This window comes from Eurytemora carolleeae, unplaced genomic scaffold (assembly GCF_000591075.1).
Source record: "Eurytemora carolleeae unplaced genomic scaffold, Eaff_2.0 scaffold1594, whole genome shotgun sequence".
Classification (NCBI taxonomy): Eukaryota; Metazoa; Arthropoda; class Copepoda; order Calanoida; family Temoridae; genus Eurytemora; species Eurytemora carolleeae.
The window spans coordinates 31625-58586 of NW_019397486.1; the positions used below are offsets into that span (position 1 = coordinate 31625).

Sequence of the window (26962 nt, forward strand, 5' to 3'; positions counted from 1 at the left end):
AGTAAATAAACACGTTAGTACTGACCTCCGATACACGTTACATCAAATTTTCTGAACGAATATTTAATAATCAAGACTTAAGACGCATATGTCATGTTATGTCAGCTAGATTTAAACCTGTTCTGGAAAAAATGTAACATATTCTAAAGTATCATCTTTCAAAACTGGATTTGTTTCCGTGACAGTCTGAATAAAGATGAGAAGAAATAAACTAATACTTTTTATTTTATTCAAAGAGGAAAGTGTCGTAAAATTAACATCCATTGGACATCTGTATTTGTAGACCTAGTATTTCAGTACATAGTACAGTTTCTCTTTTTCGTTTGTGTAGTGAATGCTATAAGAAATTCACAAGTTTTACGATAACGGTAGTTTCTTCGGCGAGTTAGGAAGCTCGAGGACTTGTAGGTATATTCCTAGAACAGAAAGTGTCTTAACCTAACCTAACCCTAAATAACAAAAAATAAATAATAAATTTGCTGAAAATAAATGGTCATGTACAAAATTGATAGGAGGGGGGGGGGTCCAAAAATCGTATACTAGGACAGACCCGACTTGTAAAAGTAGCAAGTGTAAAGTGTTACTTTGCATAACAGTTTCGTACTAATGTAGAAAATGCTGTTTCATTGTCGCATCTGCCAAAATTGTGTAGAGCGGTTTAAATGCTGTTTTATTGTCGCCTCGTTCACAAATGTGTCTAGTTTGTTTAAACGGTGCATCATTGTCGCATCTGCCACAGTTGTGTCAAGCGTGTTTAAATGCTCTTTTAATGTCACATCTGATAAACTTGATGCATTTTTGATATTTCATATAAACATATTTACAGGGACAGTCTGCACAGTCATGAGAAGGAACTTGAAAGAACATCTTCTAATATTAAAGAACTCATTAAAGAAGTGAAAAATCTACTTTCTGCAGCTAAAAGTAAGAATTATATAATTATCGTGTTTGTTTTGATTTTGGGCGAACATTTGATAGCGTCGTATCAAGTTTTTTTTTATATATTTAAGCAGTGCAAGGATCAAGATCTGGATCCTTTGGATCCGGAACATTTTGGCTTACTGGATCCGGATCCGCAAAAATATGCTGATCCACGGATCTGGATCCAAGACGCTAACTTTCAACTAAAAACTGCAAACAAAAATCTTATGCTTTCAAACCCCAAATCTGAACTGTTAAAAAAGAGATTATATCAAAAGTTTCCTCATCTCTAAACGGTTCAGCAAGTTTTGGCAAAAAAAAAGAAAACAATTTGAAAATTCTTTTGCTGTCATAAAAAAACAATAAATAAAAAAACAGTAAATCTTAAAGAAATGTTTATGACCTGGATCCGTATCCATTTTTTCCTGTGCGGATCCAGATCCGCTTTAAAATAAAAAAAATGAATCCTTAGTACTTTATTTAAGTGACTGTTGCCCTAATGTCTAGTGATCCTCAATTTATAGTGATAAGAATGTTTTTCTCTTTAAACATTGATAATTTTTGGGTTTTATTTCTCACGTATCTCTGCTTTAGAAACAATAGATGAAATTGTCCTAATTTAACACTTCAAATTAGAAAAATGAAGATATCTCCTAAATGAATGTTCAGTTTATGTCGGACTAAACCCTGTTTAAACTGAGGGGCAGTTGAAGTTACAAGGACAAACAGTTCCTTTAAAATTTGTTTTGAAATATTTACTTCCTTTAGATTTATCCCGTGCTCAGAGGAGTCTCAGCTCTCATCTTCTTAACTTCAAATTCGACTGTATAGGTATAACAAATCATTTTATCGTACTACTTTTACCCCCCCCCCTGCCAGCGTTTTTGACGTCATTAGTAATGTTAAAAAACGATTGAATCGATTAACAAAGACATATATTTTCGGTGCTATGGGAAAGGGGTGGGGGGTTTGGACCGCATTTACGTTTGAAATTCCACGCAATATATTTTAAACCAATTTTACTTAGCTCCCTCTTCACTGGATCCTGTTAGCGTCTCTTATCACTTATTTTGTTTATCTTTATCCTGTAAATCCTTTATTACAATGAGAACCAGAAAACTCTTGAATAGAAAGACGACTTTTGAATTGTCCAATTGAACATGATACACAGTGCAGTGTAAATAGACCCATTTAACCTAAAATTGATTTAATAAGTGTCTAGTAGAACTATTTGCGTTGTAACAACATCAAATACACATTGGTATTGCTAAAATGTCGTCCTCCTATTCCACATTTTGTTGAATCTTCCTGATTCCGATGGTATCTTCATTCTTCAACATGTATTGTTTTACTTTAAAAAACTGTTGTTAACTTTATATTTTAAACAGGAAGTAATCAAACAGATGATGAATTAGTAATAGCAGGCAGCTTAAAGGTAATATTTTGGAACTATTGTGAATAAACTTTGTTCTAATGAAAATATCTAAAAGGAACATAAAAAGAAAAAAAATCTTTTTAGCTATGTTTAAGAAAGTTGAGGCCGGTGGTAACTTCTAAATGATAAATTGAGTTGAGCTAAATAACTTTAGTTTGTTCGATTTTGTAAAAATTTTAATTTTAATTTGAATCTAACAATACTGATGTCTTATTGGTGAAATAAATTTCGACCATTAATGAGAGCTCGGTTAACTAAAGATTTGAATTCAAATTCCCAATGGGAAGAGAATGGTGTAAACTCATTAAATTAATTTCAAATTTGTTCCAACCATTAAAAAATTCTTTATTTTGCCTAAGTAAACTTGGTTTATTTATTTATACAATATACAGATATAGATGAAATGATTCTTTAAACAAGTGACAATATTTAACCTTTTAATGATAATAATAATAATAATAATGTATATTTCAAACTAGTTTACAGGTTAAATGATAACAATATATGTACAAGTTATGGTCATGGAATAAAATCAGTGATATATTACATATTTACAATTACAGACACTAGTTTGCGGACTAGAAAGTTTTCAGACTTTATAAACTAGCCCAAAATAATAGTTTAATATAGTTCAATGATTAAAATAAAGACAATATATTTAAGAGAATTTTATTTAGTATAAAGAAAGTGATTTATCATCTTTGATATGAAATCAGGCCTTTTCAACCCGGTCTAAACAAAAGAAGCCTGTCAATTATTTGAGCAACTAGTTTTAATAGATTGCAATCAAGCCAATTAAAAAAATTAATGTATCACAAGCCTAAAAATGTAATACTTAAACATTTCAAATTAAACTATCAGATTTTTCTTGAGTTAATCTCTTTAAAAATAGAAATATGATATTATCAAAATTAAATCAGGATAATCTCTTCCTACAGGTTAAGCAGAATTTTAAAAATGAATTTCTTTAAACTGAAGAAAAAAGTTTTTTGATCATTTTTTTTGCAGACTTAGCTTTGGTATTTCCAGTATGATATGAATCATACTGTATCACAACGTAAACATATATTTAATATCTCACAAAACATTAAAAGTTTGCATTTCTTCTATTCATCCTTATCTTACGTTCTTTGGATAAGCCCTGTAAATCTTTATGATTTTTTATACAAAATCTACATTCTACATACATAGTACATGTTTCTTATACTTTGTGCCATGTGCATCCTCATTGTGATTAATCCTTGTATTGTAATTTTAGTTTATTGTACATAATTTGCGAACAACAGACATTTATTGTAGCTTTAGTTTATTGCACAAAATTCTCGTACAACGTACATCCTCATTGTATAAACTTTACGATTAACATACTCAAGCCTTTTACAATGTACATACTCAGTGTAGTTTATTGTACATAATTCTCTTACAATAACATTAAACATAATTTTACATAATTTTCTTACAATGTACATACTCATTGGAGTTCTAGTTCATGTACACGTTTTTCTTACAACATGATCTAGGATCCTTTTAAAACACCTACGATGTACATTTAGTTCAGCTAGCGTTAAATCACAATAAATCTTTTTTTAAGGAATTTGGGAAACTCATAAGTTCAATTGAAGATGAGCGGGATAGAATGCTAGGAATTTAATTATTTGCATAAAATCTCCGTACTTTCAGATTTTAAATCGTTTCTGTATTAATTTTTAAAAATGAATTTTTCATGTTTTGAAGTGAAAACGTCTTTACATTCTTTAAACATTTAAATATTTTAATGTTCGCAAGAAAATTTAGACCATTAAAGTTAGCATTTATTCTACTCATTTAGAAGACAAAATATCGGAAAAAAAGGAAACTAATCTTTTTTATACTTTTCTGTAAATAAATTAAAAAATAGAACGAGCTTTTGATAATTTCATCGTTCCCCTGGAAACCTTCAGAAAAGTAAGTGATTTGAATTATATTTTTTTCATTCAACTTATTTCTACCCAGGGGTGTATATTTTTATTTATAATTATTAGGGAAAATAAATGTTTTTTTTGGGGGGGGGGGATTTTGTGGATAAAAAATATGAAAAAGGATGAAAAACTTGCCTTTTGATGTCCAATCTTAATTTTTTTCCCCAGGGGGGGTTGAGTTATTCTCAAAAATATACATTACTGTTTTCATACCAAAAGGATGAGTATCGTGTTGCAAAAATACATTCATTAAAAAGAATTTTTTTCATTTTTCATTTTAAATTTAAACTTTTTGTTTCGTTTTTTGTTCAACTAAAATTGATTGTTTGGATTACATTTTTTTTCGCTTATTTGTTTTTGTTATCGATATCGAAAAGTACAAAATGATTTATGAAAAAAATAATTTGATATTTATCTAGGAACAGGTTTGGGGTGTGAAGTCCAGTAAAAAAAGTTTGATATTTATCTAGGAACAGATTGGAGCTGTAAAGTCGTGGAAAAAAACAGTTTTATATTTATCTAGGAACAGATTGGAGCTGTAAAGTCCAGGAAAAAACAGTTTGACTACCAAACCAAGAAGTTTTGTACATCCCAGGAACGATATCTTGGACTATCAACCAAGAAGCAAGACAATGTTTTACAAGAGGTAACATATTTACGCAATAATAATAATAATAATAATAATAATAATGATGATGATAATGATAATGATGATAATGATAATGATAATGATAATGATAATGATAATGATAATGATTAAAACAATTAAATTTATAAAGTAAAGAAATAATTTTTACAAATAGATTGAGGACTAAAAGGTCCCAGACCATTTTTAAATTTAGTCATGTTACATACAAAATTTTACATAGATAAAAAGAAAAAGATTGAAAATAAAATATGATAAGAAATAAATAAAAACAAGAACATACATTGGAACTGGAATATTAAAAGCAGAAAGATTGTGCATTTCCAGAAAACATAAAATGACTAAATATGACAACCAATTATCTCTTATCTTATTATGTAGAGATTTCAAAGAACGTCAAGATCAAATAATTTCTGGAATCCCCCACCTCGAACATCAATGACGTGGAAGATTAAAATATCTTAAATATAAACAGTAGAACCAATGACAGAAATTTAATATTGTTCACTAATGGTATCAATGACGTAGAAAATACAAATCTTGCAATATTAGTTTTCAACTCCTGAATTATCAGAAATATAAGAATAGAAGAAATATTGTCATAATTCCGTTTTTCCATTGGTTTGCATCACTGACGATATGGACCCCCCCCCCCTCGCCCCTGTGCCAACTGGCAATGGAAATTAATGACGTAAAGGATGTAAATCTGGAAACAGGGGTAACTATATTTTGTAAAAATTTCAAATATTTTGGGAAAATATGGAAAAATGGAAAACATTTATCTTTTTGAAAATATATATTTATATTTCATTTCCCCTGAAAAGCATTTATTCCCCAAATTGGACAGTCATAAACAATTTTAAAATAGTGGGATGAAGAGAGGAGGTAGATTTTTAAAGAAAATATATACCCCTGTCTGTTTATATTAGATACCTTGGATCCCAGGGTTGGAGGCTATAATTAGATAAACAACGTGATGTCTTCTTTCTCTCTCTTCCAGAATTCTTTTTCCGTGCCATTCAACTTTTGATAAAAGTAAACAATGTAATTGTTATATTTTTTTAGAAATTCATTTTAGTTTAAACAAAAGAAGTTATTTTAAAAACTTCAGATTTTGATATTTAAGATTCTTCGTAGTCGACCTAATTAGGGGTTGTAGCCAGTCATATTTAGTTTGTTCTTTCATTCCAGACTGGAGGTTAAAGCTAAAAATATATATTAAATTCATGAATAGAGGACTACAATTAAATCTTATGAAGGTGTAGTCAATCATGCTTAATCCATAGAAAACTAATATTATTATATATAAGGAGATACTCGACTGAAAACATTGACTTCAGGCACAATTATGTTAATTTTTTTGATAATTTTTAATCTCAAACAACCAAAGGACATGGCTATTCTAGGTAATACTTCAAAGAGAACGAGAACTTTTTATATTTATCCAAGCCTGAAGAATTAATAGAGAGAATTAATGTCATGAAACCCTCAATGGTTCAATCTACTGGACATCTTATACTTTATATTAAAGAATACATGAGGTTTGATAGACTAAGCCGTAAAACCAGAAGTAATTCTGCGCCTATACATTTTTCAAAATTTGTAATCTAAAATCTTAATTATATTACTAGCTTAAGGGCCCGGCGTTGCCCTTGAGAAAAAAAAATGTTGAAAAAATATAAGTTTTGAAGAAAAAAAAATAATTTGAAAAAAATCGTTTTTTTCTATAGCCAGACACCAATGAGGGCCTGCCTACAAAAAAATGCAGCCCATTCGATCTAGCCGTTTGGCCGGCTAAAGGCAACATATATATAAATGTATTGTTTTATTATATAGATTATTATATAAAATTATTACACAGTACAAAATAGGATGTGTCAAATTTTTAACTAATAATAATAAAGTGAATTGGAATCTAAAATGTAAATTAACGTCATTTTATTTTCAAGCAGGCCTGTAATTAATTGTACAAATGCTCATTTTCACTTTTTTGCTGTTATCGTAAGTCTTGAAAATAAATCTGTAAGTCTGCATAAGATAGAGATCAATGAGGGGAGGAAGGCCAGCCACAACAAATTCTCGTCCGAGCCACATTCTCCTCATTTTCTCACTTAAACATTACTGTACAGTGTACAGTGTACCTGTACACCGCCTTTTTGTAAAACCTATGAACGGGACTGGTTTTAAGCTTAGCAAAAATGTTTGGTTGGGTTTTAGCATTTTATCTTTAAACAGCTTTCAAGCTGTTTTTTCTTCACCTATTGAGTTCCTACTTTAACATATTTATCTTTTAACATTAAATGGGACAGACTTCAAAAGGGTATATAAAGTTTTCATCCTTCTTGATACTTTTTACCCCAAACGTTATTTATTTACACCAAGTCAGAGAAAAAAACCAAATAAAAAAATGCATAAAGGGGGTAGGTTTAGTTCTTCAGTAAGTCTGAAATTTGATGAGAAAATACTTCTAAACTACTCTGACATCTTTTTATATTTCAGTGAATGCTTTGTTGACATCTATGATGTTATATATTTTATATTTTTTTATCAAGTATTAACTTAAGGAAGATCTGAAATTTGAAATTGTTGACTGACGCTATGTGACAGCTAATTAAACTGTGAATCAAATACAAATAATTTTTTTCCAGAGTACAAAAAAAGAGTTGGGCATTCTTAAAGGTTTATTTTAAGATTACTTATTTAATGAAACGGACCATGAAAGGTATATTTAAATATTGAATTATCAATTGTTGGTTGCAATTCTTTAATTCCATTAAAAATATTTGGTATTTTGTCTGCACAAATTATTTGGCTGTTAAATGTAAGTATCTTTATATCAAGGTGGAAATCGATTAAAATCTATGTATTAATAAATATTGTATATATAAGGCGGTTGTCATCCGTCTATCTTTAAATGTAAATATCATCAAGATAAACCTTTTAAGGCGGATGTCATCCGGCTATCTTTAGGTTTACATTTCTTATCAAGCTGCATATCTGATATATAGATATCAAGATACAGATATTTATAAGGGCAGATGTCATTCGCCTTCCTTTAGATGTGGAAATAGTTTTTACTAATCTAAAAGGCGGATATTATCTATCTATTGTTATGAGTTTTATCTATATCTATACATGCGTGAATACTTGTTTATCTATCTGTAAGGATGGATATTAATTGAAATTATCTATTATTGGAGTTGCTATCTATGTACCTATTTGAAAAGGCGTACATCTAACTTATCTATCTATTTATATGGATGCTATCTATCTAACTAGCGTTTTTATGTTATATCTATCTACCGATATGATGATATCTATCTTACTTAAAAGGCGGATATCTATCATATCCAGTTAATTATACATTTGCACTTTTCTTAAATATCTATCTAATCTATCCATTAAGGCAGACAAAACTATTTTATTCATCTATTAAAGCTTACACACTGTTAATATATGCAAAGATTAAGGCGGACAACATTATTTTTCTATCTATTAAGGCGGACAACACTATTTTATCTATCTATTAAGGCGGACAACATTATTTTATTTATCTATTAAGGCGGACAACATTATTTTATCCATCTATTAAGGCGAACAACATTATTTTATCTATCTATTAAGGCGGACAACACTATTTTATCTATCTATTAAGGTGAATAATACTAATCTATCCGTTAAAGCGGACACACTATTAATATATTTATCTATACAGGTGGAGATCTATTTTGTTTGTTTGTTTATCTATCTGTTAAGTCGGATGTCTGGGGGGCCCACAATGGGGTCTCTTGCAGATTTCAATTCCTTATGATTCCTTATCTATATCTATTCTATGTATTAAGGCGGATGCTATACTAGAGATGGAACAACGAGATTTTGCGAGGGAAGCATTGGAGTATGTTTGTTTAATTCAGGTCAATTCCTACAAATTCTTATCTTATTTTATTTTATGATAAAACTTCAAAATTTTGGCGTTCCTGGGTTTAAAACAAATACTGTTCATGATAAAAACTTTTTAAGTTGTATATTTAAAAATTTGAAGTTTTTATTCCCATCAAAAGAAACATATTATTCTGTTAACACGTTTCCATTTTTTAGGAAGTACAAGAACGGAAGAAGTTTGAATTCGTTGAAACGGTACTTTTTCATTATTTTTATTCAGAGAATTTATAAATAATTATCATTTCAGCCTAATATTAAATAAATCAGGTTTCGAAGCATGGTGTAGTTAGTATACATATAATTAATCCATTGTAATTTGTTTCAAGTAATAAAAAAAATAATATAACTACCTTTAAACCTTTATTTTACATAAATATTTTGTCGTAGTTGCAAGCGTTTATGTATGGCTGGTTAACCTTTTATCACCAAGGACACGAGGTGGCAAAGGTAAATATTTTCCCTGCCTTTTTTCCTTTTTTAATATTGTGTAGAAATCTCTATCTCCCACGAATAGATTTTGAAAACAAAATTAACCTTTTGGATGTTTTGCCCTGCTGAATCATTTTTTTTCTTCCAAATTTATCGTGTTTAAAGTGTTAAAAGTTTTTAACCTCTTTTTTTGGATTTCAAACCTTTTATTTTCTCTGCAAAATTAAAATATTTGAAAAAAAAAAGATTTTTTTCAGGATTTCAAACCTTTTATGACAGATCTACAGATAAGAGTTCAAAAGGTAAAATTAAATTTCAATAATGACAATAATATTGTTATGAGATGCCGGATAACATGAACTTCTAAAATTTTCTGTAAATGTTTCGAAGAACTAGAATGGAGATTGTTGCCTCTATGTTTTCCATATTCCAGTGTACCTAAAGACTAAATATCAGGGAAAAAATTGTCAACAATTGTCCAGTGTACGCTTAACAACCAGCAAATGAAATAACTATCTATAAATGTCAGGAAACCCCCTGTATGAAACCTGTTGAATGTTAATTCAACAAATTTCAACAAATACCTTTTTATCTATCTAGCCTAGGAACCCAGCTTTGTTTGGATGATTAACTTTTTCTATAAAAGTCAATCCACTCATTATAAAATTTTTAACCGACCAAAGAACATTCCCGTGGCTTTATTGAGTTCCCAATCAAAATTTGAGGCAAATCGGTCAAGGGGTTTCTGAGTTATGAATTGAAATCCAAACACAAAGACGCACAGAGATCAGTACTTTGTATATAGATAACTGTTTGTTTATCTAGACAAGAACACACTTCCAATCTTCTCGAAATGATATCGAAGCTTTAATGAGGAAAATGCTCGAGGTTCGACAGACGGTAAGTTCACAAAACCCCCGCTCCCCAGGGTAACAAGTAACTGGTTCCTTTTGTCAATATTGGTTAACTACACGTTCATTTAGAGAGTTGTCGACGTAATTTCAAGTTACGCTGAATTTTAAGAGATACCCTTTAAACATTTGTCTCGGCAAAAAGTATAAAGATGTTTTTGATAATCAGAAAACAATAGTTTTTTTTTGACACCTTTTAAATCACTAATTTAATAAAATGGGTCTGTTTACACTGCACAACTGTTGTGTCTCATGCTCATTGGACTTTTTGAAGTTTTAACTTGATTCTAAAAGTCGCCCTTTTCAGAGTTTTGTTTATCACTGCATGTAAAAGTGACATGTGGAATTTTACAGCAAAAAAACGTGTCAGAATTAAACAGCTGCCCATTTATAAAAACGACGATATCTTCCTCATCGTTGCTCATATAATTGCTTCTACAATTCTCTAAATGGGGGGTTACTTGAAACTGTGTAGACATATCCTTATTTGATAAATGTATTTTTTTTATTTTTGACCAGTTACTAAAATTGCAAGTATTTAACATAACATTATTATTCATTTCTCAGATAATATTATTTTATAAATTTAATTTTTGGTGATATTTAAACATTATTTCCAGTACCCGAATATAGTTTTTTTAAAAGTGATAAATCAGAACAGAAAACAGTTCCAGCTTTTTAACGATTTTTGGTAGGATATGCTATGTGACCTTAAAGGAAGTTAACAATTCTTTGTTTGTTTTTAATTGATAAAAAATTTTTAGATTCTTAAATTCTTCTTTTAATAATAATAATAATAATCCGAGAAGACTCTCACGAAGAAATCTAAATAAATAATTTAAAATATACGCGAAGTTTTATATAAATCTTGATAACTAAATTACTCTTTCCTTGTATCTTTGAAAGAAAACCTTATTTGCTAAACAAAACTTCTCAATTTTTTATTTACACTGTAATTTATCAATCTATCTATCTATCTAACTATCTATCTGCAGGTGAATGATAACATATATCCTGTGCATACAGACCCCCCTATACTAAATACAATAGATAAGTTAGTTTACAAGAATAATCAGACCCTTACACTTCAAACACTCAATTGTGGAATTTTGTGAAAATTTGTGATTAGTAATTCATCTTGAAATGTGAAAATGTACTAAATTCAACTTAGTACTAAAATAATAATTTATTTTCTGACAGAAGAAAATATTTAAGTGACTTATTCTTCACGCTACATGTTCAGGAAAGTGTTAAGTTCATGCAAAAAAAACATCTTATAAACATTGATATGAATATTTTCTATCAGACTACGAAAATGATTTGTTTATCATTTGACAAGTTTGATTTTTTTCTAATTGCATTATTTTAACATCAAAATTATTTTTAAATCAATGAGCTTAAACACCGTTTGAATAAAAGGAAGGGACAGAGCTATAATGTTGCTGGGGCAACTGTTCAAAATCCCCAACTCACCAGTGTTAAAGAGACTTCAGGAACCATATTGTCCCGCTATACATTTTATATATATTTATGTTTTTAAACTTACGTTAACCAGGCCCGTAACCAGGATTTTTCCAGGGGTGGTGCAAAGAAGCGTGCCGCATGCGAAAAATTTTTTTTGGTTTTTTTTAAAAGCCATGCTTGGTTTGCTTTTACGGTGGTATATGGTTTTCTTTATTACATTGTCAATCTACGCTATAAAGACTAACCTTTTTAAGTGTATTTAAGCTATTAAGGGTTACATTTTAGTGTCTGAAACTTTTCAGTTTACATATACAATATACATAAAAAATAAATTAATGGTACTTTAGTTTAAGGAAAAAATGCATTATTTAAAATCAAGGCTTCTTGTCCCTCGGCCCCATCATGATATTATGAAGATGAATAAAAAATGAAATTTCTAATATTTTGTTTAAAAGAGTTTATTTATTGACATTGAGACATTCTTAGTGAATTTTTGAGTATTCAAAAAACCCTTATACTTTGACTAAAAATGACAAATATCCTCGCTTAAAATAATGTTTTTGAAACTCCCAAAAATAGCTATTATATTCCAAAATAAATGGATGAATTTTTTCCTTTTAACCAACTGTTCAAACTGTAATTAGATTTTAGAAAATTATGAGAAACAATTTCTTTTATATGGGACGGGGGGGGGGGGGGGAAAATTCGTCATTGCACCCTCCTTTCAGAAGAAATGGGGGTGCACCTGCACCCTTGCACCCCCCCCCTGGTTACGGGCCTGGTTAACCATAGTCTGAAGACGGGTACTTTGAATTGACAGAGGTTAGCTTGTTTTAGCCAGGGTGGGTCTGAAGGAGCAAATTTACTTTAAAAAAAGAGTCAAGAGCTCGTCCTAAAGAGCAAAGCTGGAAGCTGTTTCTAGAAGATCTTAGGATGTTTTTTTTTGCCTGCAGGGAGTTAAACCTTAATTGTTTTCTATGATTAATCTTTCTCGGTCAAAATTATCGGATTTTCTCTTCTTTTGTTGAACCAATGAATGATCTAATAGACGCTGCCTAATTTCATAAGTTTCAGTTTAGGATATTTTAATCGCTCCTCTTTGCTTTATCTAGATCAAAACTTTCCAACTTTGATCAAAGTACAATTTGAGTATTTAACTCAAGCAAAATTTAAACAAGGTTGGTACAGCCTGAATCCATTTATTTAGTTGTAGCACATGTATTATCACACTTACAACATGATATTAAACAAAATCTATGACTCAAATGTGATGAATTTATACAAGATGTGTTTTTTTCTTTGAATTGATGGTAAATAAATATTAAGAAAGAGATAAGAGGGGCAGCGTTTAATGGGGGGGGGGGTGTTATTAGAATATACCAAATCTCTTAATCTAAATGTTTAGAATGTACATTAATTAACCCATAGCTTTGTATTGTATGCAAATATATCAACAATTGCTAGATTCATCATAGAATCACAGTAAGATAGAAACTTTCATGTATAAATCTTATCATTCATCTATTCTGAGGAGTATCGTTAATCTTGAACTCTCGATCTCATTATGCAATGTGCGCACTATGAGGATAAATACTTTATCCCTCAATTAAAGTTATTTCTGAAGTTTATGACCTATGACCCCAATGGGATATCAAAGAGGACTACAGTTAATCTGTACGTCCGCATAAAATACAGATCAATGCTTGATTGCTAGATACTCAGCATTAAAGTTCTCACCTCCGATTGGTTCTAAGCCAACTATGCTTAAAAATATTCTCTTTAAGATGGCAGGGCCTTCAACAATTTGTTTTGGAAAATTAAAAAAAAAAATTCTGAGTCATTTGAAATTGTGCCGTGAGGACAATTTTTGTGTCAGGTGTATTTAGAAGAAACGACAGCATTTCAAAACATCGACTTAAGGCATTTTATGATCTAACATATGTTAAAGAATGGGGTATGAAGTTTACATATCTTGTTAACAACGTTTTTTATTTTTCTTCTATCAATCTCATTAATTTGTTAAGCCTTAATTTCTGCTTTACAAAAAAATAGTGCCTGATTTTAATATGTTTTTTTTTCACTTGTTTAATATTTTGAAACATATCCTTAATTTTTTCATAGTGTGATGGGTCTAAAGAATTGTATTTGTATGATCAAACTAATCATGATTTAATCTTGGCAAAGGTTGAGGACACTTTCCCACTGTCTATGCCAAACTCGAGAAGATCCAGTGCAGTGGGTCAAGACGAAGGAACTTTACCTATTAATTAAATTCATAAAATCTAGTGACTTTACAACCAAATATCATAAATTGTTGACATTTTTGACATGGTATTAACCGTTTTATTTACAATATTGAGTATGATTCATTTTAATTTCAAAGCGAACCTGGTTGGAACCCTTGGATCTAGATCGAACCCCTAGGATTTGGAACCCCTGGATCAGGATTAGAACCCTAGACCAGAGCCAGATCCTTTTGATCCGTGATAGGACCCTTGGACCGCATTAGAACCTATAGCTGTAAAAAAGCTAAATCTAAACCATTGGATCTGGATTAGAACTCATGGATCTGAATCAGTACCCTTGGATCTGGATTAGAACCCATGGATCTGAATCTGAACCCTTGAATCTGGATCAAAATTCTTCGAAACGGGTGAAAACTTTTGGACCGGACCCAAAACAAACCCCAAAATATCTAGTTTATTTAATCGTGAGTCGAAAGCTTAGAAATGGGTCGCAACCCTATGGTAACCAATGAATCCGAAATATATTCCTTGAACTTCTACTAGATTGAAAATATATCCGTTTATATTAAAACCTTGCCATTAGAAAATAAATGTTAAAAAATGGTTTACACTTTTTCTACAGAAATAAATAAAAATCTAAAAATTGTATTGAATTGAATACATATGAAATATTTAAAAGAATTGGTAAATCGTAGATGAGGTTTCTGGATCCTGTCCTTCTGAATGTCTGAATTCTAGAAGACTAAGCTTAGGAAACTTGTGATGATCATCCATTTGCAACTAAATAACAATTAAAAAAATAAGCACACTTTGAAGTACATTGTTCATTGAAAATGCGAACTCAAAAAATACTAGGAAAAATATGGTTAATGTGGTAACAAATTACAAATGATGAGAAAATAAGTTTACTAATATTTTATAATTTTTGCTTACCCAGTTAATCAAAAATCAATTATTTTATCTTTTTTTGTGCTGAAATGGGTAAGCTAAATAACATTGAGGGAGGAATAGTATTAAAAGTGGGAAAGAACTTGCCATTTGCCGACCAATTTTCCTTTTTCCACACAAATCTTAGAAAATCATATATCAATAGAAATAATCAAGTTTCTGTTCAGACACATACTTGCACACGAACACGAGGAGAAACAGTTATATTGAACTCCTGAATGAAGTAAAGCAGGCATTAAACCTAGAACAACAAGGTTCCCTTGGAGACACAAGCTTTCTCAATTTATTAGATTCAAGGGATTGTATTCTCAATTTATTATATTCAAGGGATTGTATTCTCAATTTATTAAATTAAATGTATTGTTAACAATTCTTAAATTCTTAAAACATTAATTTATGAAAGGATATTAATAATATGCATAACGTAGTAGCATTTTGCTTTCACCAGCTTCAAGTCAATTTTCATGTGAAAAGTCAAGTTAATTCCCTTTAATCTCTTCAATCACCATGATTCATCAACTTCAAAAATTCAAATTCAATTCATTTTATTGTGGCTCTAAAGACCGCTGGGTAGAGAATGATGTTGATGATGAAGAACATAAGAAGAGTGATGTTGATTTTATTGACGAAGAGTTCCAGTTCCTGGATGCTCTGGATTCAGAAGATGTGAGTCCAAATCACCAGCATTATCATGATAATGGTTTCAAAACACAAGGAGAAACCATGAAATCTGTAAAAGTTGTAAAATATTGAAACGTAGTATTTTCAAATATTTATGGTTATTAATCTTTGTCACTTACGGACAGCTGATTTCAATCTGCATGTATTGCAGATAAAACGGTGACTGGAGATGAACTACAATTTCTAAGGAACAATCTTTGATTAATGTCTTAATATGATATTTAAGTGTGATTTCAGCGTGGGTATTTGTTAACAATCTCGAAACAGTCGAGATACATCAAGATAATTCTGATGCGTAAAACATAATGACTAAATAATTAAAATGTCAACCTAAAAGTTTAAATAATTCGGAAATATTGTTGAAATATCACCAATTTGATTTCTTTAATTCGTTATTTTATAAAGTACCCTGAACTATTTTGTAATATTTGTTTTGTTTAGAAACCGTTGGATCCAGGGACCCTTAATAAGATGTATACTAGGACAGGTAATAAATATTCAGAATTAAATCAGGGATATATATTTTCATAGAAAATCATCCCTCCCGACTCTCATAACAATTATTTGTTAACTTGTATAAAACATTATTTTTTAATTTTGAATTAAATTATGGATGGAAAAGTTTGCAAACGAAGATGCCATTTATCATGTATCACCCCTAACATGGGATATTTTTCTCTTCCAACTTGAGGCATATGGTCCACCAAAAATTAGATACATGCGTGGAGCCCTGTTTGAGAAAATTCATCTTTAAGAAATCGTAAAAATCTATTTATTAGTTGTCTTCTTGATCTGAAAGAAAGAGGGGTAAAAATTTTCCTCGAATTCCAAAAAAAGCATGATTTTTGAAGATCTAGAGAAAAAATTGCACTATTCTTTTTGATACTTCTAACCTAAAATTTTATTTTATTTTACCTAAAAATTAAAAAAAAAACTTTTGGGGAACATTTTTTGAAGGTGGGGAAATAATTTTTACAAGAAAGCAAAGATCTCTGAATGAAGTATAAAAGCAGATCTGTCCAGGTTACTTATTCTGTATGGAGAAGAAGGCTTTAGGAACTACTTGGATCAAATGCTACTGTCAGTATATCAGAGAAAACAGGTACACTTCCTTTTTCAGTTAAATTTTATGATATAAATAATAAATACAGGGTTATCCATCGGTTTAAACATCAAATTAATAGATTCTTTAATCTTTTACATTTTACGGCTGATTATTACACAATTGTTAAATGTTCATTGTGCATTAGAAGAAATATCCATTTGTTTAATTCTTTGGAAATAATGCGACATTCGAGATGAAAGATTGGGGGTTTTTTACATCTTTTCTAGTATTTATACATTTAAAAACTTATTCAACCATATGTTTGTGTTCCGCAGGTGTTAATTATTGATAATTATTTTGGAAAAAGTGTCGAAATTATTAAGAAGTGTAACACTGGACGTTTTTAACGTGACACCATCTTTAGATTGTTCTGCATGATCCCGTACAACCAGACTACCGGTAAGATTACGAACACCGAGAGCTTTAAGATCAAATCTTGTTTACGGAAGACGACAGAATCAATCGACAAACGGTTCTGCTTCGACCTTATTCCGGAGGATAGGTAGGATAGACAAAATAAAAAATAAAAATAAGCAAGTTAAATAATAAAATGGAAAGATAAAATATTTTTTTGTGATTTACAAAATAACAATAAAAGGTTGCCAAATATAACAGCCTCCTTTCCCTCGTTAAAACAACAAAATGTCTAATATGCAAAATAAAATAATCAATTCACTTATACTGGAAACCCCCCCCCCACTACAGAAAAAAAAACAAGGTGACTAACTAGATTAATTTAGGCCTAACGTTGTTTTTACTCTTCAAGCACAGTCAGAAGATGACAGGTAGCTATTTTACTTGTAATGTGACATCACTTAATCTCATTATGTGACTTCACTCAATCTCATAATGTGACGTCAATTAATCTCATTGTGTACGTCACTTAATCTAATCATGTGACGTCACTTAATCTCATTAAATGATGCCACTTAATCTAGTCATGTAATGTCACTCAATCTCATTATGTGACGCCACTCAATATCATCATGTCATTACATTTTGATTATGATCTTTTATGAATCCATTTTAAAGGTTGCGTCATAGCTCGTAAAAAAATATTTATCATGAATAAAATTTATTTAGTTTGGTTTTAAGTTTCTAATTGGCACAAATTCAAATGTTCAAAAGCAGATAAACACAATAAAGTAAATTTTATCTTTTAATGCACAAATACAAGCTTTAAGACCATATTCTGACCATTAAATATAACATCATGAACCATGATTGGGAGATGGGAGTAGAACTTTCCTATAGCTCTGAATTGATTTTTAGAGCACTTTGGTTGGAAGCTTTGGACGGTAAAGAGCCAAGATTTCCAAACCAACCCGGCAAACCTTCAACAGCAGGTACTGGTACAGTTAATAGTTCTAGACGTAGCGTCACAGTTCAAACTAGATAGGTCTAGACGTAGTATTACAGTTCATACTAGTTAGTTCTACCCGTAGTGTTACATTTCATACTAGAATGTTCTACCCGTAGAGTTACAGTTCTTACTAGATAGTTCTACCCGTAGTATTTCAGTTCATACTATATAGTTCTGCCCGTAGTGTTACAGTTTATACTAGATAGTTCTACCAGTAGAGTTACAGTTTATACTAGATAGTTCTACCCGTAGTGTTACAGTTCATCTTAAATAGATCTAAACGTAGCATTACAGTTCATACTAGATAGTTCTACCCATAGTGTTACAATTCATATAAGGTATTTGTAAATAGTTATTACCACCTTTTAACTATCATGTTTCTGCCGACGGCGGGTAGGTTAAGTTACTTAGCTGTCTTTTCGTGTTAAAGTTTATTAGTTACAATCTAAATTATATATAAATACAATTTTTAAAACTTTTAGAAGAAAGTTACTTGGACGAAGCAGGGTTTACGTTCATGGAGCAGTGCTTTGGTACACTAGAGAAAAGAGGTAATTTTGGGGTAAAATCTTAGAAAATGGAGCCTGGCCCTCCCTCCCCCCCTCTTCCTCTCTTTTCTTAACCTAACCTAATCTATATTAGTGCTGTATGATGTATATCAATACATAGGAGAGATTTTATTTTATTTCAAGTCCAATACTTGATCCAGAAATCTAAATTTTCTGTTGTTTACCTTTTCTTACTAAATGTTATGATTATACAACAATTTTATGCTTTTTTCCGACAGTTTTTGGTTTTTCAACATGTTTATACTCCAGGTTTAGAGGAGGAGGGTCTGTATAGAGTAGTGGGTGTGGCTAGCAAGGTTACCAAGCTCCTTAACTCGGGGCTAGATAAGAGAAAGTTAGAAAAACTAAACCTAGGTTAGTTTTCTACCATACATTTACTTTTATAACAATTTATCGATGATCCTGATTTTTTCGGATTAAAATTTTTAAATTATTTCAATAATGCTGTCGACTTAGAAATGAATATAAGTCAAATTATTGAAAAAAACTCAATGTAGAATTGGAAAATGAAAAATTGTAATTATTATTGATGGTTTTTCAATATCTCTTAACAATTAAGTGGAAGAGTTACAAGCTATAATGCTTTTACTTCGTATATAATTAAGTAAATTAAACTCGAATTTAATGTCCCTGATAGTCTAATTTGATTCTGTTTAAGTCGAGTCCATTTCTTCAATTAATTAATTAAATAAATTATCTTCCCCCTTTCCATTCAGAATACGTTCAAGTGTAAAAATCAAGTATTAAGGAAATTTTAGATATATTTAATTTATTTAAATCTACTTTATCATATTTGATTGATGTTTATTTTTAGAGAATATAGAATCTAAAACTATTACATCTGCAATCAAAACCTACCTTAGAAATCTTCCAGGTAACTTTTTAATTATAAATTTTAGCATTTTAAGTTAAATTTTTTTTTTTAAGAACCCTTGATGTCATTCTCTCTTCATCAAAAGTTTATTGAAGCTTCCAAGTATGAAACCTACTCTAGCAGGCTAGGCGAGGTAGGTTTATTTAAAAAATTATTATTCTGATTAGACTTGAGTGCCTAGATCTGCTAACCACTTTACTGTGGCTAGATCTGCTAACCACTTGACTTGATGTGGTTAGATCTGCTAACCACTTGACTTGATGTGGCTAGATCTGCTAACCACTTGACTTTATGTGGCTAGATCTGCTAACCACTTTACTTCATGTGGCTAGATCTGCTAACCACTTGACTTCATGTGGCTAGATCTGCTAACCACTTTACTTCATGTGGCTAGATCTGCTAACCACTTTACTTCATGTGGCTAAATCTGCTAACCACTTGACTTTATGTGGCTAGATCTGCTAACCACTTTACTTCATGTGGCTAGATCTGCTAACCACTTGACTTCATGTGGCTAAATCTGCTAACCACATGACTTCATGTGGCTAAATCTGCTAACCACTTTACTTCATGTGGCTAAATCTGCTAACCACTTGACTTCATGTGGTTAGATCTGCCACTTGACTTCATGTGGCTAGATCTGCTAACCACTTGATTTCATGTGGCTAGATCTGCTACCCACTTGACTTCATGTGGCTAGATATGCTAACCACTTGATTTCATGTGGCTAGATCTGCTAACCACTTGACTTTATGTGGCTAGATCTGCTAACCAATTGACTTCATGTGGCTTGATATGCTAACCTATATTTAAGAATTTATTTTTTCCCAGGTACATCGATTAGTTCACTGCCTTCCAGCCCTGAACAAGCAGATGTTAGAGCTTTTACTTTCACATCTTTCAAAAATAGTTAGTAAATCAGACAAGGTGAGTACTCACTACTCAGCAGTTCAATCCACAACTCATCGCTGTTAAAATAGTCATAGAAAAAATTGCTAAAGTTAAAATGATACAAATTCTCATTGATTTATATATATTAGGGGAAATCCCCCCCCCCCCCTCCTCGCAAACCCCTGTTCCTTAAAGAAATATCTCCTATTCTTAAAAACAAAGATTGAATGATTCTTATTCTTATTGTATTATGTCTTGCAGGCTCTTTAATCTCCAGAATCCAGCCACTTACCCGTGTTTGGCTCAAGTTTTAATGAATCATATTTGATTTTGACTTTTTTAAGGATTTAGTGCGTATGCATGCCATTGTTAAAAAAAAATTTAAAGGATCGAACGTTGTTTATCAGTTTTAGCACATGTTAAATGAATGGTCTATTTTTAAATGTTAAGTCTCTGGCAGTGATACATGATTGGAAATAATGTGCTTTTATTTTTAAGTGGACCTCATCTTACATGTAACTTTAAACCTCTCTCCTATATTCATCGGTTTATATTACTTTTTTACATCAAAATAAACTTTCACATACTTTTTATAATAATAATGATAAAGCCTTTAATTAAGTATTAGACATATTATAATTTAAACATCCTATTCTAAAAAAGTAAATATTGAGCACATTAATGTCTATTTTCTGTGTTGTAAAAAGCTACCAATTAAAAAAAAATTAAGATCTAAATTTTTTTTAGCGTTCGTACTGTTTTATATACACAATTTATTTACTATACTTACACATTAGATGTTTAAATATTGGGTTCAAAACTTTCTTTGTCGACTTGATCATAAGTTGTATTTTTTTATTATCATTATACATTTCTATGTTCTTACTATTAGTCATAAATTATTTTTTTGTTAAGTTTATGAACGTGAATTATTGAACTGTATATTTAGAATCTGATGACCGTTTCTAATCTGGGTGTTTGCTTCGGGCCTACCCTTCTCAAGGCGGAGGAAGAGACTGTGGCGGCCATCATGGATATCAAGTTTGCTAACGTCGTTGTCGAGATCCTCATACAGAACTGGGAACTTATTCTCAAGTAGGGATTTATTTTTTTTCTTATTTTGATATTTCATTGTTAATTGATAATGGGACTGTAAAAGTATTTTAAATGACTCTCTAGAATCAAGCGTCAATGTGTTATGTCCCGAGTCCCAAAAGCTTTGTGTCCTCAAAAGCTTTGTGTGTAAATATTATTTGAATTCTGTATAGCCTAAAGCTTCCCCAACATTCATGATTTGATTTGATTTGATTTTACCACAGCTTTTTAATTGTCAATGGCTACAAGAACTTTGAAAATTTACATTTTAGTTTTACTATCAAAATGCGATTAGTTTTTTTCTACTTTTTAAGATTTGATCATTTTAGGACTAAACCTGGATCAACCGCGCCTCCTAAACCAGCGCACTCATTCTCCACCACCAGTCTCACTTCTCCCCACTTCTCCTCTCATCCTAATTCTCCTCCCTCCTCCTCTCATCCTACTTCTCCTCCCTCCTCCTCCCATCCTAGCTCTCCTCCTTCCCACTTCACTCCTGCTCCTCATCTAACCTCACCAGCACAGAACTCTTCGCATTCTAATCTTCAAACCTCACCTTCAAGCCGTCCACCTCCCTATATACCCCCTCCACCTCCCTCACAGGTAGTGCTGTCAATCGCTTTGATTCGTTTTTAAAAACTTTAATAAAACTTTAAGATTTCTAACGTGTGTTCTGTCAAAAAAAGATGTAAAAACAATCGTTAAATCATGTTCGTTATTTTGCATATATTTTCTGTTAGGGTCAAAATTAGGTTTTGTGTAATAAAAGCAAGTGTTCAAAAAATTATTTTGTTAACATTTGCTCTTTTTACACATTTTATTCCTAAAAAATATAGGCAAAAAATTAACCAACTTTATGCACATTGCACAATGCACATCACTATTTACAGAAAAGGTTTTTATATAACACCGCCTCCCCTGTTTAGTTAGGACTAATCAATATGAACACTGAGCAGATATGGGCACAGTTCAATTCAATATGAGTAAATCTGAGCACAGAGGGCTTGGTTAGGTTTACATTTTACCCAGTTGTATTAGGAGTTAGAACAGTGTAGGAATTACTTTTAATTTTTAGCAATAATGAAGATTGTTCACAAGTTTATTAGTTAGTTAGTTCTGAATTGAACTTGGCGGTAGTTTTTGATGGTGGCTTGTCTTGATTTCTTTGGAATCAGGGTTGACTGATTATTTGTTTATTTAAAAAAAATGTTTTATATTTTTAATTCAGGTTTCTCCAGGGCCTCCGACTTTAACCACTGCTGTTATTTTTGAGGGACCAAAAATTTTGAATCAAGGAAATCAGAATCAGGTATAATTTTAGACCGAATAGCATTTACCCGTTTAAGGTATTGGACAATCTATTGTAGAACGTGTGACATAACACCATATTAGGTGTAAGATAAGTAACATAACACCATATTAGGTGTAAGATAAATGACATAACACCATAATAGGTATAGGATAAGTGACATAACACCATATTAGGTATAGGATAAATGATATTAGGATAAGTGACATAACACCATATTAGGTGTAGGATAAGTGACATAACACCATATTAGGTGTAAGATAAGTGACATAACACCATATTAGGTATAGGATAAATGATATTAGGATAAGTGACATAACACCATATTAGGTGTAGGATAAGTGACATAATACCATATTAGGTGTAGGATAAGAGACAAAACACCATATATTGTGTAGGATAAGTGACAAAACACTATATTAGGTGTAGGATAAGGGACATAATACCATATTAGGATATTAGGTGTAGGATAAGTGACAAAACACCATATATTTTGTAGAATAAGTGACAAAACAATACATTAGGTGTAGGATAAGTGACATAATACAATATTAAACTAAATAATATTTAGAGTATGAACGGACCCTCCTACGCCACCTGGGAGAGAACATTAAGAGGGAGTCAGGTAAACATTCATAAATAGACTAAATTCATTTTAAAACCAAAATTCAATAATAATTGAAGTCATCATAGAAACTGTATATTATCGAAACAAAAATGAATTTTTGAAACTAAAATACCTTTTTTACTCATCTATAATTCTACATTATTGATACTAGGACACTTATTGAAACTGAACCCGCAATCTTTAACATTATAACTGAATATCTGAGAAAAGAAACTTCTTTTTTGTAAATAATAAAACATCGTTTCGTAAGGTTTAATCCTTTTATTTACAAAAATAGCAGGAATATGGCGCTTTTGATTATCATTTCATCAATCATATTTGTAAATGAGATTGACAAATTAATGCTTTAAACAAATTCAAAGATTTAAGACGACTGTAAAGTCTGTTGATTAATTGTCAATTAATTCCGGTTCTTTGTTATTATGACTGTGTCACTGTATATATGATTAATGTTTAGGCCGGAAGTATGGTCTCTGTTAATAATCCTCCTCCACATAGGTAAATTGTAGAATAAATAATAATAATACCAAATACTAAAAATCATGTACATTTTGAAACTGTTCATCAGTAATTTGCATCATACTAAATATAATGAAATGTATAAAACATTTCTACTTTAATTTGCATCATACTAAATATAATGAAATATATAAAACATTTCTACTTTAATTTGCATCATACTAAATATAATGAAATATATAAAACATTTCTACTTTAATTTGCATCATACTAAATATATTGAAATATATAAAACATTTCTACTTTAATTTGCATCATATTAAAAATAATGAAATATATCAAACATTTCTACTTTAATTTGCATCATACTAAATATATTGAAATATATAAAAAATTTCTACTTTAATTTGCATCATACTAAATATAATGAAATATATAAAACATTTCTACTTTAATTTGCATCATACTAAATATAATGAAATGTATCAAACATTTCTACTTTAATTTGCATCATACTAAATATAATGAAGTATATAAAACATTTCTACTTTAATTTGATCATATTAAATATAATGAAATATATAAAACATTTCTACTTTAATTTTGTTCTTTTTTTCTTTTGTTTACTTGCAGTAGCCAGATTCCTAATTAACTAATGGAATGATTGATTGTTAATTAATTGATTAATTGATTAATTTCTAAGGTCCCCTGGAAGTAGTGTATCTAGTAAATCAACTTCCAGTTCTGTTTCCCCTCAGGTAATATCTAATTTGTTTAAGCCTAGTTTCTTAGTCACACTACTAATGTTCGGATAATGACGACGAACCTATGTTTGTGCGACTAAGAAACCGGACTCTAAAAGGATGATACCATTTCTTCCGGTTTTAAACTTTAAGGGACAGCTGAATATTCAGAATTGTTGCACTCCTGTTGCCTTTTAATTTTTAGGTTAATTTTAGTTCTAAAAAATTCAAGAAGTACAACTTACAAAAAATTGACGAAGAGCCAATATATTTGTGCTATATTAAAGCACAACCATGAAGGGTTTAAACAAAAAGTAAGACGGGTTATAGCAGTAGTAAAATTAGTTAGCAACTGTAAAGTTGTTAAAAATTAATTATAAATTTATTTGGCCGGGTACTTTGAATGATGTTTATTGTGATCGTGAAATATTTATTATTTTCAGCTAAAGTCAGCTGGGGAATTTCAGAATTAACCGGGAAATTTTATTAGGATTAAGAGATTTTTTTTAGGGGACTGGAACCAACCCATCCGGTCAGCAGAGTAGCCCAGCTGTTAGCAGCTCTAACCATCACATGTCACAAACATCTGGCAACCAGTCAGCTGCTGTCAGTCCACAGCAAGCACCTTGGTACAGACCAAACCAAACACCAGTGAGAGCTGTACAACTCCAACAGCATAAACCGGTTCAGTTTGAACCTCGCGGATTATCTCGACAGCTGTCAGCGGCATCTGTTGGCACAACTGTATCTACAACAGCTGGGTCAACAGCCGGCCATGTTTCCGGATATGATACTTCAACAACCCACAGGTTTTTATTGCTGTAAGGGTATAAATTATAAAAAATTGCCCCCCTCCCCCCCTATCCCCAGGGCCTAAAATGATTTTTAAGGATTTTGGGGGAAACAACCTTAACGTAAACTCTTGCAAGTTTCCCGAACATTAAACTCCCTCCTTTTTAATGTTTAACCAAGAAAAAATCATACTTATTCTCTGTTATATAATGTATTTTTAAATTATTTTCGGATATATTTTTTACCCAACATTTTTTCCAATTTTGATTGAACTCCTCAGATTTTCAGCTAATCATTTCACTTGGAATAATTTTCATTTGATTTTCCAAAATTTGTTTTTAAAATGATTTAATATTTTGTTTAGATCAAGTAGTAGCAGTACAGATTCCTTAAACTCTACTTCTAGTAGAGAAGGAATAGAACCTAATCCGAGGCATAGTCAAACAATAGGTAATACAAGGGAGAATTGGGGGAATAATATTTTTATAAGAAATTTTGACTGGAAAATTCATGAAAACGTTAAAAAAACAGTAACACCTTATTCATAACTGTAAACATAAACTTGCTTTGGTGCTGTGTTTGTAAAAACCATGATGGTATGAATAAAAATATTTCTGTTTCCTTTTTAATTTTGTATTTTTGTAATAGTTGGACCTGGGCGTGGAGTAGCTGGTCTTCAAGCAGTAGAGCTAAGAAGGGTTCGAACCCTCTACGCATGCGTCGGAGAACATGAAACTGAACTTTCCTTTGAACCAAACCAAATGATTACTAGTGGTAAGCTCCATATTGAACTTCATATGAATAAAATAAATTATTCTTTAGAATTGGCAAACCCCCCCCCCCCCATCATTTAAATTCCAATCACTTTTTACATCAACATCGATCTCAAAAAATGTTGATATAAATTGAATTTAGTTCGACCATCGTTGGAACCTGGTTGGCTTGAGGGAAACCTGGACGGAAAGATTGGTTTGGTTCCTGAGAACTATGTTGAATATGTTCCATAACATCCGATGGAACAAGTCCGGACGGAACCACCCAACACGACACGGACTAGAAACTACCGGAAGTTTAAACAAACTGGTAAATCCTCCAGTGTTGAAAATAAATCCGGGAATCGCAGTAAATTAAAAAATCTACGAAAAGAGTGGAAAACATTGAGTCAAATTCAAACTTCCTTTGGGGAAAATGTTACAAGGGGATACAGTGCACAAACCCGCAGAGGGATATCTGAAGACGATAATTCAGTTGAATGCAGTACACATCCAGGCATAGTACAGTTTACTGCCGCTAGTGTACATAGTACTGCTGAATCTGGAATGAAATGGATGAAGTGTAAAGTGAAAAGGATTACAAGTGTTTAAAGGGTGTTTGTTATTTATTCCAAATGTTTATGTTACAATAGCAAAGAATTAAAAAGTCCATTTAATAAATGGAAATTAGCTGTTCTCCAACTATTCGCTTTGTAAATACAAGATACTGAATACGAAGACTGAATGTCTAGTTGGAAATATTCGATTTGAAGTAATAATAATAAACTGTGATAATGTTAA

General features: G+C 31.0%; 1 protein-coding gene across 1 annotated transcript; it reads left to right on the plus strand.

The window, feature by feature from the left end:
* Positions 1-818: 818 nt before the first annotated feature.
* On the plus strand, positions 819-26962 carry LOC111714545 (rho GTPase-activating protein 26; the record flags this gene model as incomplete). Its single annotated transcript, XM_023489677.1, has 31 exons — positions 819-924; positions 1690-1752; positions 2310-2356; positions 3948-3999; positions 4254-4300; positions 4838-4960; positions 8803-8874; positions 9059-9097; positions 9290-9349; positions 9589-9633; positions 10157-10231; positions 16023-16068; positions 16605-16683; positions 17051-17188; positions 17427-17471; positions 17959-18032; positions 18532-18600; positions 18868-18972; positions 19433-19492; positions 19546-19625; positions 20324-20419; positions 21333-21478; positions 21808-22081; positions 22707-22787; positions 23359-23412; positions 23873-23913; positions 24578-24632; positions 25128-25426; positions 25774-25859; positions 26058-26183; positions 26325-26962. Coding segments are annotated over 31 exons (2775 nt in total), but the record flags the coding sequence as incomplete, so codon positions are not given.